This window comes from Fimicolochytrium jonesii, assembly GCF_025526975.1.
Source record: "Fimicolochytrium jonesii strain JEL569 chromosome Unknown EV422scaffold_11, whole genome shotgun sequence".
Classification (NCBI taxonomy): Eukaryota; Fungi; Chytridiomycota; class Chytridiomycetes; order Spizellomycetales; family Powellomycetaceae; genus Fimicolochytrium; species Fimicolochytrium jonesii.
The window spans coordinates 43,970-59,035 of record NW_026515678.1 but is presented as its reverse complement, the minus strand read 5'-3'; the positions used below and the strand labels follow the sequence as shown (position 1 = coordinate 59,035).

At 56.2% G+C, this 15,066-nt stretch overlaps 6 protein-coding genes across 6 annotated transcripts; 3 read left to right on the top strand and 3 right to left on the bottom strand.

Moving 5' to 3' along the window:
* Positions 1–3,226: 3,226 nt before the first annotated feature.
* Positions 3,227–4,826, top strand: EV422DRAFT_47414 (cell-death-related nuclease family member-like protein). Its single transcript, XM_053067256.1, has 3 exons — positions 3,227–4,312; positions 4,397–4,504; positions 4,614–4,826. The coding sequence occupies exons 1-3, from the start codon at positions 3,701–3,703 to the stop codon at positions 4,704–4,706; spliced, it is 813 nt and encodes a 270-aa protein (XP_052925600.1). The 5' UTR covers positions 3,227–3,700; the 3' UTR covers positions 4,707–4,826.
* A 48-nt stretch (positions 4,827–4,874) lies between these two features.
* EV422DRAFT_47349 (3-oxo-5-alpha-steroid 4-dehydrogenase-domain-containing protein) lies at positions 4,875–6,044 on the bottom strand (the record flags this gene model as incomplete). Its single annotated transcript, XM_053067254.1, has 5 exons — positions 4,875–5,154; positions 5,226–5,359; positions 5,443–5,517; positions 5,591–5,828; positions 5,905–6,044. Coding segments are annotated over 5 exons (684 nt in total), but the record flags the coding sequence as incomplete, so codon positions are not given.
* A 711-nt stretch (positions 6,045–6,755) lies between these two features.
* Positions 6,756–8,538, top strand: EV422DRAFT_47391 (uncharacterized protein). Its single transcript, XM_053067255.1, has 6 exons — positions 6,756–7,067; positions 7,149–7,247; positions 7,314–7,431; positions 7,512–7,652; positions 7,732–8,036; positions 8,114–8,538. The coding sequence occupies exons 1-6, from the start codon at positions 7,002–7,004 to the stop codon at positions 8,486–8,488; spliced, it is 1,104 nt and encodes a 367-aa protein (XP_052925598.1). The 5' UTR covers positions 6,756–7,001; the 3' UTR covers positions 8,489–8,538.
* Positions 8,539–9,176: 638 nt separating this feature from the next.
* EV422DRAFT_567284 (peptidase family M48-domain-containing protein) lies at positions 9,177–10,463 on the bottom strand (the record flags this gene model as incomplete). Its single annotated transcript, XM_053072524.1, has 3 exons — positions 9,177–9,673; positions 9,755–9,951; positions 10,033–10,463. The coding sequence occupies 3 exons, from the start codon at positions 10,461–10,463 to the stop codon at positions 9,177–9,179; spliced, it is 1,125 nt and encodes a 374-aa protein (XP_052925597.1).
* Positions 10,464–11,976: 1,513 nt separating this feature from the next.
* Positions 11,977–13,072, top strand: EV422DRAFT_496184 (uncharacterized protein; the record flags this gene model as incomplete). Its single annotated transcript, XM_053067856.1, has 2 exons — positions 11,977–12,494; positions 12,580–13,072. 2 exons carry the CDS (start codon positions 11,977–11,979, stop codon positions 13,070–13,072), a joined length of 1,011 nt encoding a protein of 336 aa, XP_052925596.1.
* A 693-nt stretch (positions 13,073–13,765) lies between these two features.
* Positions 13,766–14,548, bottom strand: EV422DRAFT_496275 (FAM72 protein-domain-containing protein; the record flags this gene model as incomplete). The annotated part of the gene is made up of 5 exons (XM_053067864.1): positions 13,766–13,827; positions 13,923–13,954; positions 14,025–14,100; positions 14,184–14,217; positions 14,333–14,548. 5 exons carry the CDS (start codon positions 14,546–14,548, stop codon positions 13,766–13,768), a joined length of 420 nt encoding a protein of 139 aa, XP_052925595.1.
* Positions 14,549–15,066: the final 518 nt, after the last annotated feature.

Below are 15,066 nucleotides of genomic sequence, written 5' to 3'. Positions count from 1 at the left end.
TATTGGGGATATTTTTCGTCAATGGTAGCACAGTTGGCATCCAGTGCCTTCGTTCCGGGTTTGGCCGTCTGCCCCGTCGGGGCGATCGCAGGAGAGTAGTCGAGGGTGGAGGTCCTCGTTCTTCGTATCATTCCTCAGCGTGCATACATGCTTGGGCGTATACGCCTAGATATTTACCGCCGCACCCGGACCATGTGGGCCCTGATTATCGGAAGGCCTTTACGGTTGGCGCTTGAAGCACAGCCAAGCATAAGAGCGATAGTTGCGCTCAAAGCGCCTTCGGTATCCCAGGACTTCCTCCAGCCCACTCGCAGGACCATCGGGATGTCCGATCCAATCAAAACGAGTGCCCTCCGACAGGGGTATCCGGGTACTGTTTGGCCGTTTGTATATCTCATTCGCAACCTTCATCTTCAAAACCCACTTCAGTCGTTTCTTCTTTCGCCACTGCCAACTTTCACTGATGCGACGCGAAGGCCAGCGATATTCGGTTTTGTTACGTTTTCGTTCCACTTGGTCCAAGGCAGCAGCCTCACAGCCTCAATCCCCCGGCCAAGAAGTCCGTCTAGCTCCTCGATGCTTCATGACTGGCATCCGATATTCGTCACCTGGTACATCCTGCGCATTCAGTAGATGCGTTTCAGGGCAGGGCGGTCGAGCCGTGAAATTCTCCCACTGGACCATAAAACGAAGGGACGGGTGCCGGATGCGGAACTTGCGCGCCTCCTTTCGTGTTTGTGACACGATTGGAACACGAGCCGCCATTCTTGGATGTGAGGCCTTCGCAGCATCGGCGACCCAGCGCCACTAATCGGAAACGGACTCCATCGTCCGGCCTGGCAGTTCCGAATACCGCGTGTTGGAAAGAGAGTCCTTCGATGATATCTTCGTCGCTCGGACCAAGTGCCCTCGGATTCGAAATCGTCCGCCTTACATTGGGTCATTTTCGGCCTTCAGATAAGACGTCAACAAGTTTCACCGCCCGATATTGACAACCAAAATTTCAATTCAGCAGAGCACACGCATGGTCAAGTGATCGAGGACGTGGGAGGCTGCCGGACTTCCTTGCGACACTCTCCCACGTCCTCCATCACTGACGCCGAAGTGTGCAGAAAATGGCGACGTATGTCGCCCCAAAGGAAGCCAGATCCCCAGCAGCCAACAACCGTGTCGGTAACACGTAATGCCAGGTCCATTTCGCGCAGCGTAACCGCGTTTGATTCGCAACCTTCGCCTTCCCAACGGTGGCGACGATCAAAGATTCGATGCGAGTTCGGCCCCTTCCGGGACAAATGGGCCAAAATAAACGGTTGTTCGTACAGGAGACGACCTTCGCCCTTCGCAACATTTTGGTCTTTACTTCGCTGCCACGCCCGTGGGACCTCTCCCGCACCGTGGGACATCCATGTGAAGGGCACAAAGGATCCGCCAGGTATGCAAAGTGCGCAATCCAATTGCGATAGGAAACACTTGCTCCTAGGAACCGCCAGACTTCGCTCCATCTGGCGCAAGGAAGGCCGTATATACCAGCCGGTGGAGCAGATTGTCGACCGTGTTGGCCGACGGCAATGCCATCGCCTTTTTCCCGTTTCACGCTGTACTCCTTCGTCTCTCCTGAGCGCCAAACGGTCCCGTGCGCGAAGCGGTGACAGCATTCTCGGAAAATGGGGTGGGGAAATTGGGGTGGAGAACGTGCTCAGGTGTTCGGTCTCCAGCGTGCTTCGACTTTTCAAAGGGTTATCACCCTGTTCGAACGCCCGGCAGCTAGTAAGGTAGAGATTCGGTAGTAAGATGTAGTTATGAATGGATGCGTGTGTAATCTGGCTAATCACAAAACAGGAAGGGTATGCTTGATCACAGCGACGACCTCTCCAACGATGGCTGAATGAGGTTTGTCGATTGCATTAACAATTTCTTCCCACTCCTTGGCGTCCCGCTCCTCCAAGTTCGTGAGAAGCGTGTCCAAAAAGACTCTCGCCTCCTCAGGAAACACTTCCGCAAATCGATCAATTTCGCCGTATCGTGCGGCAAGGTCACTAGGAAGTGATATAAACTGGGCGGATCCTATCCGGAGGTCGATCAAGGTCATTCCGTTGGATGAATCTGCGCTCACACTGTCCGGTGCCAGCTACAGTCCGGTTCCTTTCGCTGGCTTTGACTTCGCGACCTTCGCCTTCTCAACGGTGGCGAAGATCAAGATTCGACGTCGGTGCTACGGCCGATCCCGTTCTCCCAAGCATCCCCAGCCATAACCCCCACCTACGGCCAGGTATTCGGCTTGGTCAACTGTATCATCAGCAACGCTTCCAAACTTTCTTCTGAAAGGTCGGCGTCGACCAGACGACCTTACCGGCCGCAGGCGCCGGAGCAGATGTAGCGTTATGGAGGCCCGTAGCGGAGAGGGACTGCGCCGAGGAGTTGAGAGCGGTGCCGCTCTCAAAGAGAGTTGAGGCCGAAGCCAGGAGTGCGTCCATCATGGTGATGCGGCCGAAGATGGGGGTTGGTGGTTGGCGGTTGGTGGTGGCTTCCCACATGGCATCCCACGAGACTTCCGGAGGTCGCTCCCGGACGACCTCAAGGTGGTCAATTCGGTCCTTGGGCGAGTCAAGTCTGTAGCATCTTCGCACCCTTCGTGATAGACGGCATGATGACCCTCAGAGCCTGTGGCGCTGGATCTCGATATCCAAATCGTCATCAGTTTCGGACATTCCCGTAGATGCTTTCCTTTTAGAATCCCGGCCGGTGTCAAATTCGCATTCTTCGAAGAGATGTTCCTCGACCTCTACTTCTTCGCGCTCGCGTTCGGAGGGAGTGACGGAGAGAGTCCAAAAGATCTGGTCGCTCTCGTTTTCGCTGCTTCCCTGCCGCTCGCTGATATATTCCACCCAGATTCTTCGCGTGCAGTTTCATCTCGTCCGCGTCCGCATCCCCACATCGCGCGCCGTGGACATGGTGGGATTTGCCATAAAGAGCGTCGAGACTTTTGCGGACGCACATGTCGCTCAGAAAACCGTGCTTCCATTCCACGTCGAACGAAGCGCTCAATGGTTGAAACCCATGCCTCTGTTGGCTGGAACGTTCATCTTGCCACCGTCTTGCACCCACCAACTTGGTTTCTCAACTCGAGGAGTGGCGCAGTTAATCCAACGCTCCGACTGCGCCACACCTGTTTTCCTATAAAGCCCTCCCTTCCTGCACACCCCGTCCGATTTCCCTCAGTTGATACCCCACCGTCAAAACTGTCCACTGACCAAGAGCAGCATGCCCCACTTCCTTCCCTTGAAAAAGGGCGAGTCTAGTGGGCCGCTATTCTCGGACACTGAGCTGGACCGAATCTCGGGAGGGAATACCGAACTTGAACCCCGGAACTGACGTTATTGCAAAATAGCTGAGGGAAGGGGGAATGAGGGGATCTTTTAAAGAATCGACGGTGCACTTAAGTCATCTATCGGTCCCGTGAGGTCTCTACATCTTGCGAAACGTTCGGGAATGTGCTTGTCGCCACGTGTATGGGCAGGCAAACGAGCTCGAGACTGCTTTAGAAAGCAGTCATTCCGATCGGGGGAAACTGGGGGGAAACCTCGAACGAACTCTTCAAAGTTCTGTCAGGCCTTCTGCCGAAGTCGCAAAGAAGGGAAGTTGCGGAGGAAGCCTTGTGAGGTCAGAAAACCCCATTGCTTGCTTCTACCAGACGGACAAAATGCTGGTCGATTGCCACGCCCACATCTACCCCCCAGAGTTCACAGACATCCCCACCATCCTCGCCAACGCAAAGTCATTCTCCATATCCGCAATAATCAACGTCCCCGAATCCCTCCCCACCGCCCACACAGTCCTCTCCCTCTCCCACCTCCACCCCCTCCTACACCCCTCTCTCGGCCTGCACCCCGTTCAACCCGCCACCGCCTCCACTCCCGCTCACTCCATCACCCTCGCCGACCTACCCCCCATCCTCAGCCTCATCCAATCCCACTCTTCTGAGTTGACGTCAATCGGAGAATGCGGCCTCGATTTCTCCCCGCATGTCTTGGCCCTCACACCCCACATCCCACCCTCCGACCTCAAACTAATCCAACAACGCGTCTTTGCAGCGCATATAACTGCATCCGTCGACTTGAACATCCCGCTGAACGTGCATTCGAGACAGGCGGGGCATTACGCGGTTGATATGGTGGTTGCATCGGGGGCGAGGGCGCTGTTCCATGCGTTTGATGGGAAGGCGGGGTATGCGATGCGGGCTGTGCGCGCGGGCAATTTGGTGAGTGTCGCGCCGAGTGTGGTGAGGAGTGAGGGGTTGAGTAAGCTGGTTAAGGTGAGCGACGAGTTGTGAGATACCCGTTCAGGTGCTGAAGGTGATGGGGCCACTGAGGGGATGGCCGTTTGAATCTGTGAACAGGCCGTCCCGATCGAAAGCTTGGTCCTGGAATCCGATTCACCGGCGTTGGCTGCTGTCCAGGGAGAGATGAACCAGCCGAGTGAGATTCGCGTCGCTTGTGAGGCTGTGGTATGTACCGTCCGTCCGCCCCCTCCCCTGTTTCTCTACATCGACCCCAAGTTCATCCATCCGCGGTGTACGATGCCTGATCTGAATGTTCTGGGATGTTTTTTCCTAGGCTCAGATCAAAGGCATGCGGTTTGAGGATGTGGAACGGATAACGACCGAGAATGCTTTGCGGTTTTTTCCGAACCTTAAGCTCGTGGAATGAATTACGGCTGTCATCGGTGCTTCTCATGTCCGAGTTCACCTCTCCTTCTGTCGTGTACCAGCAACCCACAGAACTGCACTCAATTTTTGGCAACAGCTCATATTGATCCAGTGAATGACGATGGGGCGCGGCGAGCGAAATGACGGAGGAAAAACACGAAAACAGAACGTACTGTACGCCGATGATGCGAAATGAATAAACGCCGATAGTATATCACGTTCCCTTCCTACACTACCAATCTAGCCTATTGTGTAAGATACTTGAAGAAGAAGGGCACCGGGATGGAGGGATGCTTTGTTTACGTGTAAAATGCGAGGGGCCGATTGTTGGGCGTCAGGATCCCTGAGCGTTCTAGGCGATGAAAGGAAACATCGCCTTCCGTCCCTTGGGATAACTGGGTCCGAAATCTTTACGGTAGCGGATATGTTTCTTGACCGCCCATTGGTACCTAAAAAAAATTCCCATCCCCTCAATAAAAATGGGGCAAACAATCATGTGATGACTCGGCCCCAAACTTACATCTGAGCAGCCCCGATGATAGCGAAAAAGTAAGCCGACACAGCGCCCGTGAGCACGGCGATGGCGGTCCAGCCGGCGACTTCGAAGAAGTAGTTGGGACAGGACACTTGGGTGAAGCCGTAGCCGAAGGGAATCTGGTCCGGTAAGAGAGGGGGGAGGGGTGTGAACGGGAGGGTGGTGGGAGGGAGGGGCTGGTGATGAAGATTGAAGTAATTACCTGGCGGATCTTGGAACCGGGTGGTCGGAGGTTTCGCAAGGTGACGTGGGTGATGTAGTTGGAGACTTCCGCCCACTACAAAACACCCAATTCTATCATCAGTACACCCTCACGGGAAACAAAATCTCAGACAGTCCCAAGTACTCACCACCCAGATCCCCACAACCGCCGCAACAGCCCAATCACTATTCACGCCAAACAAATACCCGCCCTCGTACCCCGGGCGATAGATGGGGTACGCGAGTGCAAGCCCGCCAAGGACCCAGTAGTGGAACGAGTTTTTGGGCAGGTTACGGATGGGCATGGTGTCGTTGGAGAAGCGGTGGACGAAGAGGGTTTCGTATTCGCGTTTGAGGAAGTGGAGGACGCATAGGATGAGGGTTATGCTGTGGGTGAGAGAAGGGTGTTAGGCATGTGGGTTTTGGGAGGACAACGGGATAAAGTGAAGGTTGGGGTACGAACGTTTGGATGCGCGTGTGCGGCGCCGCGGGCGTATGCGGGTAGAACACGGAGGGGAAGAAGTAGAACAGGGGGTGGATGAAGATGGGGCCGAAGTATTCGATGAGGAAGACAGTCGTCCAGCCGACTTGAGGGCCTGTACTCGTCCCGACAGATTATCGTCAGCTGCGATGATTCCCTCACTGACCTACAAACAAATAGGATTGACTTGCCCAAATCTTTGAAGACAATGGTAGCTGCGAAAGTGGGTCCGGGTCAGACTAACGTTTACGATTTCGGCAGCGAATTCATAGCGGGGAACACACCTCCAGGCTTGACATCATATTCCGACAATTTCTTTCCGGCTTCCAACGGCTTGTTGTCTGAGAGAATCATCCCAACTCGTGTCAGTCGGCCCTCTCTCATCTCTTCATCCGCCCGCTGCTATCCCTTCCCGCATCCAATAATTTGTGTCAACGCACCAATCGTCAGCCTTTGCCGCGTAGGGTACCATTTCGGGACTAACAAGGAGAGGAAATGGATATTAACAAAAAGGAACATCGGCATCCCTATCTTTTCGCACGCACAAGCCTTATGAACCGCCTTCCGCAGGTCGTCGACGGTAGCGTCCTGGACGTTAACGTTGAGGTCGAGATCTTCTTTGAGGACGCGGCCGGAGCGCGCTTTAAGGGTGACGGTGCTCATTGTTCGGAGAGAGTCGAACCTGGCGGCCGGAGAGAACCTATCCCTCTGTGTGTAGTGCGAGAGGCGGGGTTGTGAGTCCTTCCGGGGGGGTGTCTGCAGGCCGCCTCCTTATATACTCTTTTGAGAGTGACAGTTGAAGGGCGACGCGGCAACTCGGGTGAAAGGTGGGTGAAAGGCCGCTTTCGCAACGCTTCGCGGTGGAGGAGAAAACTCGTTACCTTAAGGGTGATCTTCACTCCTTGACAGCGTTTAGCCTCCGCACTGCGAACCTCAACGCTTTGCCAAATTGCCACGCCTTCCGCCCGGAGACCGTCCCCCCCGCCGTCAGTTCCAGAGTGGTGTCGGCAGGAAAAAAAAGGAGCGTCGTCGCATTTCCATATATCTGAGGCTACGTTGGCAACGACCACTTCACAACCATGCCTCCCAAGGGGAAACCCACCAAGAATGAAGTCAAGGCAAAGACAAAGTCTGCCGACGACAAGGTAGGGGCGAAAAGACGGCTGATTTTTCGTCATGACATCCGTTGTGAGGATCTAATGCCCCAACTTGCTTTACAAATGTAGACGTTCGGTCTAAAGAACAAGAACAAATCGACAAAAGTTGGGAAATATGTCCAGCAGGTCAAAGAGCAGGCGGCTACCATCGGGAATCCCAAGCTGAAGGTATTGTTTTTGCGTGAGGGCAAGTAGTTAAGGGCGACTGCATGACTTACGAATGGGGTTCTACAGAAAGAGGAAGAGGACCGAAAGGCCCAAATAGCAAACAAGAAAGCGGCGGAAGCGGCCAAGAAGGCAGAGTTGGCGGAGCTGTTCAAGGTCGTGCAGGTTCAGCAGAAGGTGCCTTTTGGTAAGTACCCTTTGGACGAGTGGCCCTGAATGGTGTCGTGGGGAGGGAAAACCTAACGTGAGAGTGTCCCTTCTTGCCAGGCGTCGACCCGAAAACGATTCTGTGTGCGTTCTTCAAGAATGGGACTTGTCAGAAGGGGTCAAAGTGCAAGTTCTCGCACGACATGAACATTGAGCGGAAGGCGACGAAAGCTGATCTGTACACCGATGCTCGAGACGAAGGTACGGTAGTGGGAGAGAGAGAGAGGAAGGGGTCGAACCTGCGAGTCCCCCCCAGCGCCTAACACCTGCGACCCCCCAGAAAAAGACCAAACCATGGAAACATGGGACCAAGCCAAGCTCGAAGACGCGGTCAACAAAAAGGGCGCGATCGACAACCGGAACAAGCCGACGGACATTGTGTGCAAGTACTTCCTGGAAGCGATCGACTCGCGGAAGTACGGCTGGTTCTGGGAATGTCCGAATGGCGGGAAGGATTGCAAGTACAGGCATGCGCTGCCGCCCGGTTTCGTGCTGAAGAAGAAGGAGACCACCGAGGAGCGGTTGGCCAGGGAGGAGATGGAGAAGGAGAACCAGATCAGTATCGAGGATTTCTTAGAAACAGAGGTATGTCATATAGACATCATGGCCCCCTCGAGTGTCAGTCCGGGTCGCTCACACTCCTCTCGCACCGCCCCCTTCAGCGCCATAAACTCGGCTCCAACACCACGCCCGTAACAGCCACCTCCTTCGCGGCGTGGAAAGCAGACCGCAAACAACGCGAAGCCGCGGAACAAGAATCCGAGTCCAAGCGCAAAAAGGAGGCGTACGACAAGTACAAGGCCGGCATGAAGACCGGGATGGCCTTCTCCGGAAAAGAGCTGTTCGACTTCAACCCCGACTGGGCCGTCGGCGACGAGGACGAGGATGCCATGGACGAGTATATCCGCGGGGAGAGCGATCATGAGGAGGAGAACGCGGCCGCTGCGAGCCCGAGCGCGGACGCGGACGCCGCCGTCGGGGTCGATGAGAACCTGTTTGAGGAGGAGATGGAGGGGCTGGAGGATGATGACGAGTAAGGAAATCATCGCCGTTCCGCGCGCGTGGGGCGGTTTCCCCGGGGGGTTGGTTGGGGGGTTGGGGGGGTTGGGATGCGTTTTCCAACGTGCGGACTTTTCCGTCCGGTGAAGTGATGGCAGCCGGAACGGGGAATGCGGAACGACTGTCCCACCCCTCCCCCCCGCCCCACTTGGGTCGGCCACGAAAAGAGGGACTCCGCTCTATGTATGTACTGTACTGTACACCCCAGCCTCTCCAAACCCCCTGTAGGTTGCGTCCCGAGGAATCGAATCCCCCCCCACCCCTCATGTATTTAGCACCCATCATTCATTATCATATCACTAGGTCTCACTAGCTCCCCTCTTGGATTGATTCTCTCTCTCTCCTTCTTCGGTCCGCGCGATGAACGAGGCTCGTATATTTCTTTTTGCTCAGACAAGAGAGGTTATGCATGGAAGGATAGTACACGAGGCGGGCAAAAAAGAAAAACCAGGAATATACTGAGGGGTGGGGGGCGGAGATGTCTCCACAAACGAAACGAGGCTTAACAAAAGTCGTTTGAACGAAACACGGAAACAAACGACAAAGAAAAGGAAGCGTGTGGGATGGATGGGGGGTCTCGGTTTTCTCAACCCCCCGCCCAAAAAAAAACGGGCCCCCCAACCAGTCTCGGCGGGGGTGTCATGATGGCGATTTACTGTCCCCTCCCTACAGAGCAACGACCCTGGCCTTGACGACCTTGTCGGCCATCGCGACGGCTTCGTCCCTCACCCACGCGGCATCACCTCCACTCTCGACCGCCTCGCTCAGATGCTCCTTCAGCACGTCAAACAGGTCCCTGTTCAGCTCCTCCATCGTCACCACCTTCGTCTCACCGTCCCCGGTGTCGTCCTTTCCGAACGCGAGCCCCACGGCGCTGTCTCGCCGTCTCAGGCGCCGGCCGCGGAGATGAGTCACCCGCTCCGCGAGGACGCTGCGCGCGTGGTAGATCTTCAGGGCGGCGGGGAGGTGCTGTTTGAGGTCCGAGGCGCGGGTGGAGTGGGAGGGGTGGTCGGAGAGGAATTCGTAGGATTTGGGGGATTTGAAGAGGAGGTGGGATTTATTGGTGGGGGGTGGGGTTGTAGGCGTTGTGGTGGTGGGGGAGGTGGAGGTGTCGATGCGGGAGAGGTGGGCCCAGAAGTCGATGGCGGCGCGGGGGTTGTAGCCTGTGCAGGGGGGGAGGGGAAGTGAGCATGTCGGGTTTTGGCGGTGGATGATAGTATAAGTGATATGGGGAGGGAATTTACCAGCAACACTCATGAGATACAATCCAATGACGTCGGCTTCCTTTTCGCACATGCGGGAATAGGGGAGCGACGTCAACACCTCCTTTGTGGCATCCAGGCCCCGTCCGGCGATGTCGCTAAAGATCGGTAGGTTGAGAGTCAGGGTATATAAGAGTGAATGGAAAAAGTCCCAGGCCAAATGGGCGAGGTGTTGGATTCTGAGGGAATTGGATGTGGGCATGTCGATGAGCATGGCAATGGAATCAAGAAAGGGGGAAATGAGAGAGAAACAAACGCACCCTAATTTCTCAGCTCCATGTCGACTCAAAACATGGGCAAACTCATGCGCAATCACAGCTGCGACCGCATCCTTATCTTCCGCGGCCCTCAGCAGCCCCGTGTACACAAAGATCTGTCCGGTCGGCACGACAAAGGCGTTCACGACATCGTCGCTTTGCAGGACGTGTAATTCCCAGTTGCGGCCCGGACCAGCTACGGCGGCGAGGTCGGAGACGATTTCGTGGACGAGGATGTAGTCCGGGTGGTTAGTGGGTAAGAGCAGGTGTCGGTTTTTAGTGACCATAGAGTCGCTGTGGGCGGCGGCGAGCTCGAGCTCTGTGGGCTCGTCGATAAACATGAGGCGCGATCGTTCAGTGAAAGGGTGCTGCTCATAAGCGGATCCAATCAGAGCGGCGGCGATGACTAGAGGAATCGAGGCTAGAGTCCACATTGTTCTTGGGTGTGATTTAAACCAATTCCACCTCCACAAAATGGGCAATACGGTGAGAACACCCCTAGTACTATGAAAGAACCAAGCCAATCCCGGTCCGGCGAGAAACGGCGCGGCAGCCTTCCTAGCGGCATGAAAGCGTCTCTTTTGCACCACACCAACTTGTGTTGTCGATTTTCGGTTATTGAGTTGAGTACCCACATTGACAGTAGTAGTGGTAGTAGTAGTAGTAGTAGTAGAAAACGGACAGGTATGTTTCGCAGTCAACTTGAGGTGTAAGGAAGCCGTCGCCGTTCGCAAACCGAGAGCAGCGGGAGGGGTGGGAACATGGGGACAATCTGCCAGAGGCGTCGGGCGGCGGTGGTGGTCGGATAAAGTAGCTGTGCTAAATAGACGTGACCTGAGACAGGCGACCCTCTGGGAAGTCGGTGTGGCGATGGTGCGGATCGGGGCCATAAGTCGCTTGTAGGCCGGGTCTTTGCACTTGAATTCCACCTGTGTTGCGCTGCAGGCGATCAAGCGGAATAGGATTTTGTCCTTGCACCCGTGCCTGTGAGGCAGCAGGGAGAACTGGAGCAGTGGGCGGGCCATGCTGAGGGTGGGGACGTTGGACAATGGGGGGTGTCGAGTGCGGTCCAGTAGCTAAGCTATTCACTCCTTCGTTCAGCAGGCCGCTTGAGCCTTGAGGAGTGACGTGGGGGGTCCCCCTTGTTACCGTTGTTTTTCGAGCGGCGAGCTGTGAGCAGCGGGAGGAGGTGGGTGGGTGGGTGGTTCGTTTTGGAGGAGGACGCTTGTTGTGGCGGCGTTGTGGGTGGGGGGTTGTTACAGTGATAAGGGGGACGTCGTTGTTGTTGCCTGGTTGTTGCCCGTTCGTTCCATTGATGAATCCCCCAAGTGAGGTGAGAGAGAGAGAGAGAGAGGCGGCGGCCGGGTGGCGCAGTCCATCCATTCCCCTCCCACAGTCAGCCAGCGTGTTCTCATGTCGTCTCGCTCCCCTTCTCTTTCCGTCTCTCCAACTCATTCTGGTGAGCTTACGTACAGCAGAGTAGTACATGCGGTCGTGAAACCCCTCCGGCCGCCCGCCCTCCTCCTGTGTCAGGATGGCCTTCCTTCGGATCTAAAGGCAACCAACCTTAGGAAAAGGGAGAACTGGAAAGGACTTATACCTTCTCAGCAGCAGTACCCACTCCCTCTTGGAGTATCCCCCCACAGCATATCTATTCTCACCACTCTCACCTCAATGGCTCACCCAGCAACACAACAGCAACAACCGCTTCGCAACCCAATCGCTCGCACCCTCGCCGCCGCTTCAACCGCTTTCCGCAACGGAACCGCCTCCCTCTCTCGATTCCCAAAACTAACTCTCGATACTTCAGCCGCAGAAGCTGAGAGAGACAAAGCCATCCGCAAATGGGACAGGGATATCAGCTCCGCAGGGAACTGTAGGAGGGCTATCGACTGGAATGACTTGCCAACGATCCACCACCCACAGGCAGACTCGAGAAGGGCATCAATGAACCGCAAAGAGGTCGCAGTCGCAGTCGCACCCGCGGCCGAGCCCGAGCCCGAGCGTAGCCTTAACTTACCCTTCGGCGAGTCGGAGGCGGAGGTGGTGGTGGAAAGTCCATTGGTATCACGCACTCCATCATCATCATCATCTTTGATAACAAAACTCCCCACCGAGCTAATCTGCGCAATCGCAATGAAATCCGGCTTCTTCACAGCCATCAACCTAATGCACACCTGCCGCACGCTGCGGACCATCCTCTCCGCCCCAGAAGCATGGGCGACCTACTACAACCCCGACATGTCGGATGAAATCATCGAAAACACACTCAGCGTCACGACCAAATTGACGCAGTTTGATCATCTGGTGTTTGGGACGTGGAGCGGGTTGCCTGGAACTCGGGGGGACGAGGGCCAGAGACGGGAGGGCGAGGACTTGTTCTTTGAACATAGAGCGTTCGACACCGATTTTGATTTCCTGGGCGGGATAAGCGCAAAGATGTCCAGGGGTGGGATGCTCAAGATGTACGTACCACCACCCTCACATTCCCCCCCCCCCCCCCCTTCACACTCTTATATCTCACCCACTCCCCTCCCCTCCCACCAACAGCCAATTCTTCGAACACCGCACAACCCTCCCCTGCTACCTAACCGACATCCAAACAAAACTCAACTCTGGCGAACTCGCCCCAACCCACCTGCCCACCACCCCCGGCATCCCCGACGAATTCTCCTCCACGCCTCCCTCCGCCGCGCCCCTCTTCCCCGCCGCTACCCTGGCCCCACCCACCGGCCTCCGCATCCCACACACCTGCCCCACCTGCACCTATTTCGACACGCAAACCATCCACAAATCAACCTCCCTCCTCGACCACAACATGTTCGCCGCCCCGACCCTCCTCGACGACGCCATCACCTGGGTGTACACGCACCTGGACAACAGACGCCGTGTCAAAGTGAAAGTCCACGCGTACCAGGGCCCGTTGGGGTACGTGAGCTGGAGGGACTTGCCGATGGTGCATTGTAATGAGGTGAGGGTCGCCGGGAGGGCGTTGCGCGGGTGGGCGTGGGAGTTTTGGAGGGACGTGGTGGAGCGGGTGTAGATGGCCGGCGGCGTATGTACATACAGTAGTCATGCTTACCTATTATGTGTTTCGAGACCGTTAGTTACTGTATATATATACCTGATTCACGCCCCTGTACAAATAATCTGGCATGCCCCGTCACATCGCATCGGATCTTTTGATAAGCAATCAGCACGAACAACAAAAGCGAAGACATGCACTTTCTAGTCTGCGAAAAGCGCCCCATAACGCACAACAAAAAAAGCGATTGTTATCCACAACGTTTGTTTTCTTTTTTCGAGGGGGACGCACGGATGTTGGGAGGGGGTGTTTGGTTGGGGGGGGTTCTACCTTCTACAGCCTACCACTAACCAGCCTACGACTATCAGGCCCCAACCAACTGGGGGGGGGGGGGGGGGGGGGGGGGGGGGCTGTTGTATTGTGAACCGCCGACAGGTTCAGCGACACATGGCCTCGTAATCGTCCGCGCGGCCCAAGTCGGTGTCCGCTTTGGGCAGCTGGGCCCATAGGAGGGCGCGGGTGCCTTAAAAAACATCTCATTAGACATTTAAGGGGCGGACAAGAGGGGCATGGGTCTTACCGCCGGTATCCAACCGATCCGCGTACGAGACCTCACTAAAAACGGGTGGAGATGTTCTTCAGCGGCATGCGAATTGAAACGGGGGCGAGAACGCTCCAAATAGGATGGGGGATGAGTCCCTGGGGTGTAACTCACGAGATGTGAAACATCCAGAAATGGCCGTTGTTGCAGGCTTCCATGCAGGGTTCGCATGCTGTTTGTGGGTCAGTCGTTCCCCAAAAAAAAAAAAGGGAAACAAAAACATGAGCGGGGGAATCCGGAAACGCAGAGGGAACATTCCTCACTTACGTTGCGTTACGTGGTATCCGATCACGTTTCCGCTGCCAACCAAAAAAAATAATCGGGCGAGTCAGAATAGATGGGGGGGAGGAGGGGATGTGGTTTACGCACCATCCCAAACAGGCGACGTCGCGGATCCGGCAGTAGCAGTTGCGCGTTTGGTAGTCGTTGTTGACGAGTTGGACGCCTGCGGGGGGGGGGGGGATGGAGAAAAGCGGGTGATGAAAACAGATGCATACGCTGGGAACGGTGACTGACTGGGGGCATTACCGTGCGGAGGGACGTCTGTGGAAAACAGCTCGATCTGTGGGTTTCCGGGGAAATGGGGGTGTCAGATCCAAACCAAACAACAAAAGCACTTGCAGAAACAACACTGGGGGGGCCCGCAAAAAAGGGAGGGGGGGATGATTTCAACGCACATTCATATCCGCCAGCAAGATCGCCTTCATCCCACGTCGACAGACGACAGCCTCGCAATGCCGACAGGTGAGCTCGCACACGATCTTGCTCCTGAACTGCGGGCGGATCGGTTCCGTCTCCACCTGCAGCAGCTGCTGCTGTTGTTCACGTTGCTGCGGCGGCGTCCGGCCCCACGTCGCGCGGGCCGGGCTGCCCGTCGCTCCAACCGTGTTCATGCTCGCGTTCGCGTTCCCCGCCTCCGCCTCGGCTCTCCCCAACCCCGGAGTGAACAGCGCCGCGGCATACGTCTGCGTGTGCTGCTGCTGCGTGCGCATCGCGCGCGGGTGGATCTGCGGCTGCACCGGCTGGTACCCCCCCTGTCCAAACACAAGCGGCCCGTTGGCACCCGTGCCCTGCGTCGCGACGTACACGTAGCTGCCGTACCCCCCCGCGGCGGCCGCCGGCGGACTGCCCCCGCTCCCTGGCGACGCGGCGGGGTAGAAGGGTGGATACGGCAAAGCGGAGGATTGCGGGGCGGCCGTCGTGGTGTAGTACAGGCGGGAGGACATGGCGGCGGTGGTGGGGTAGCTCGCGGGTGGATGGGCGGTGTCTGCTGGGCAACGATGATGCGGGAACGGTATATCAACACAACATGTAAAAAAAATACGGGGGTTGCAAACAACGGGAGTGGAGGAGGAATCGGGGTCTTATTTTCTGTTGTTGGTATGGCAAGTGTGTGCTTTCGGAAAGAAAA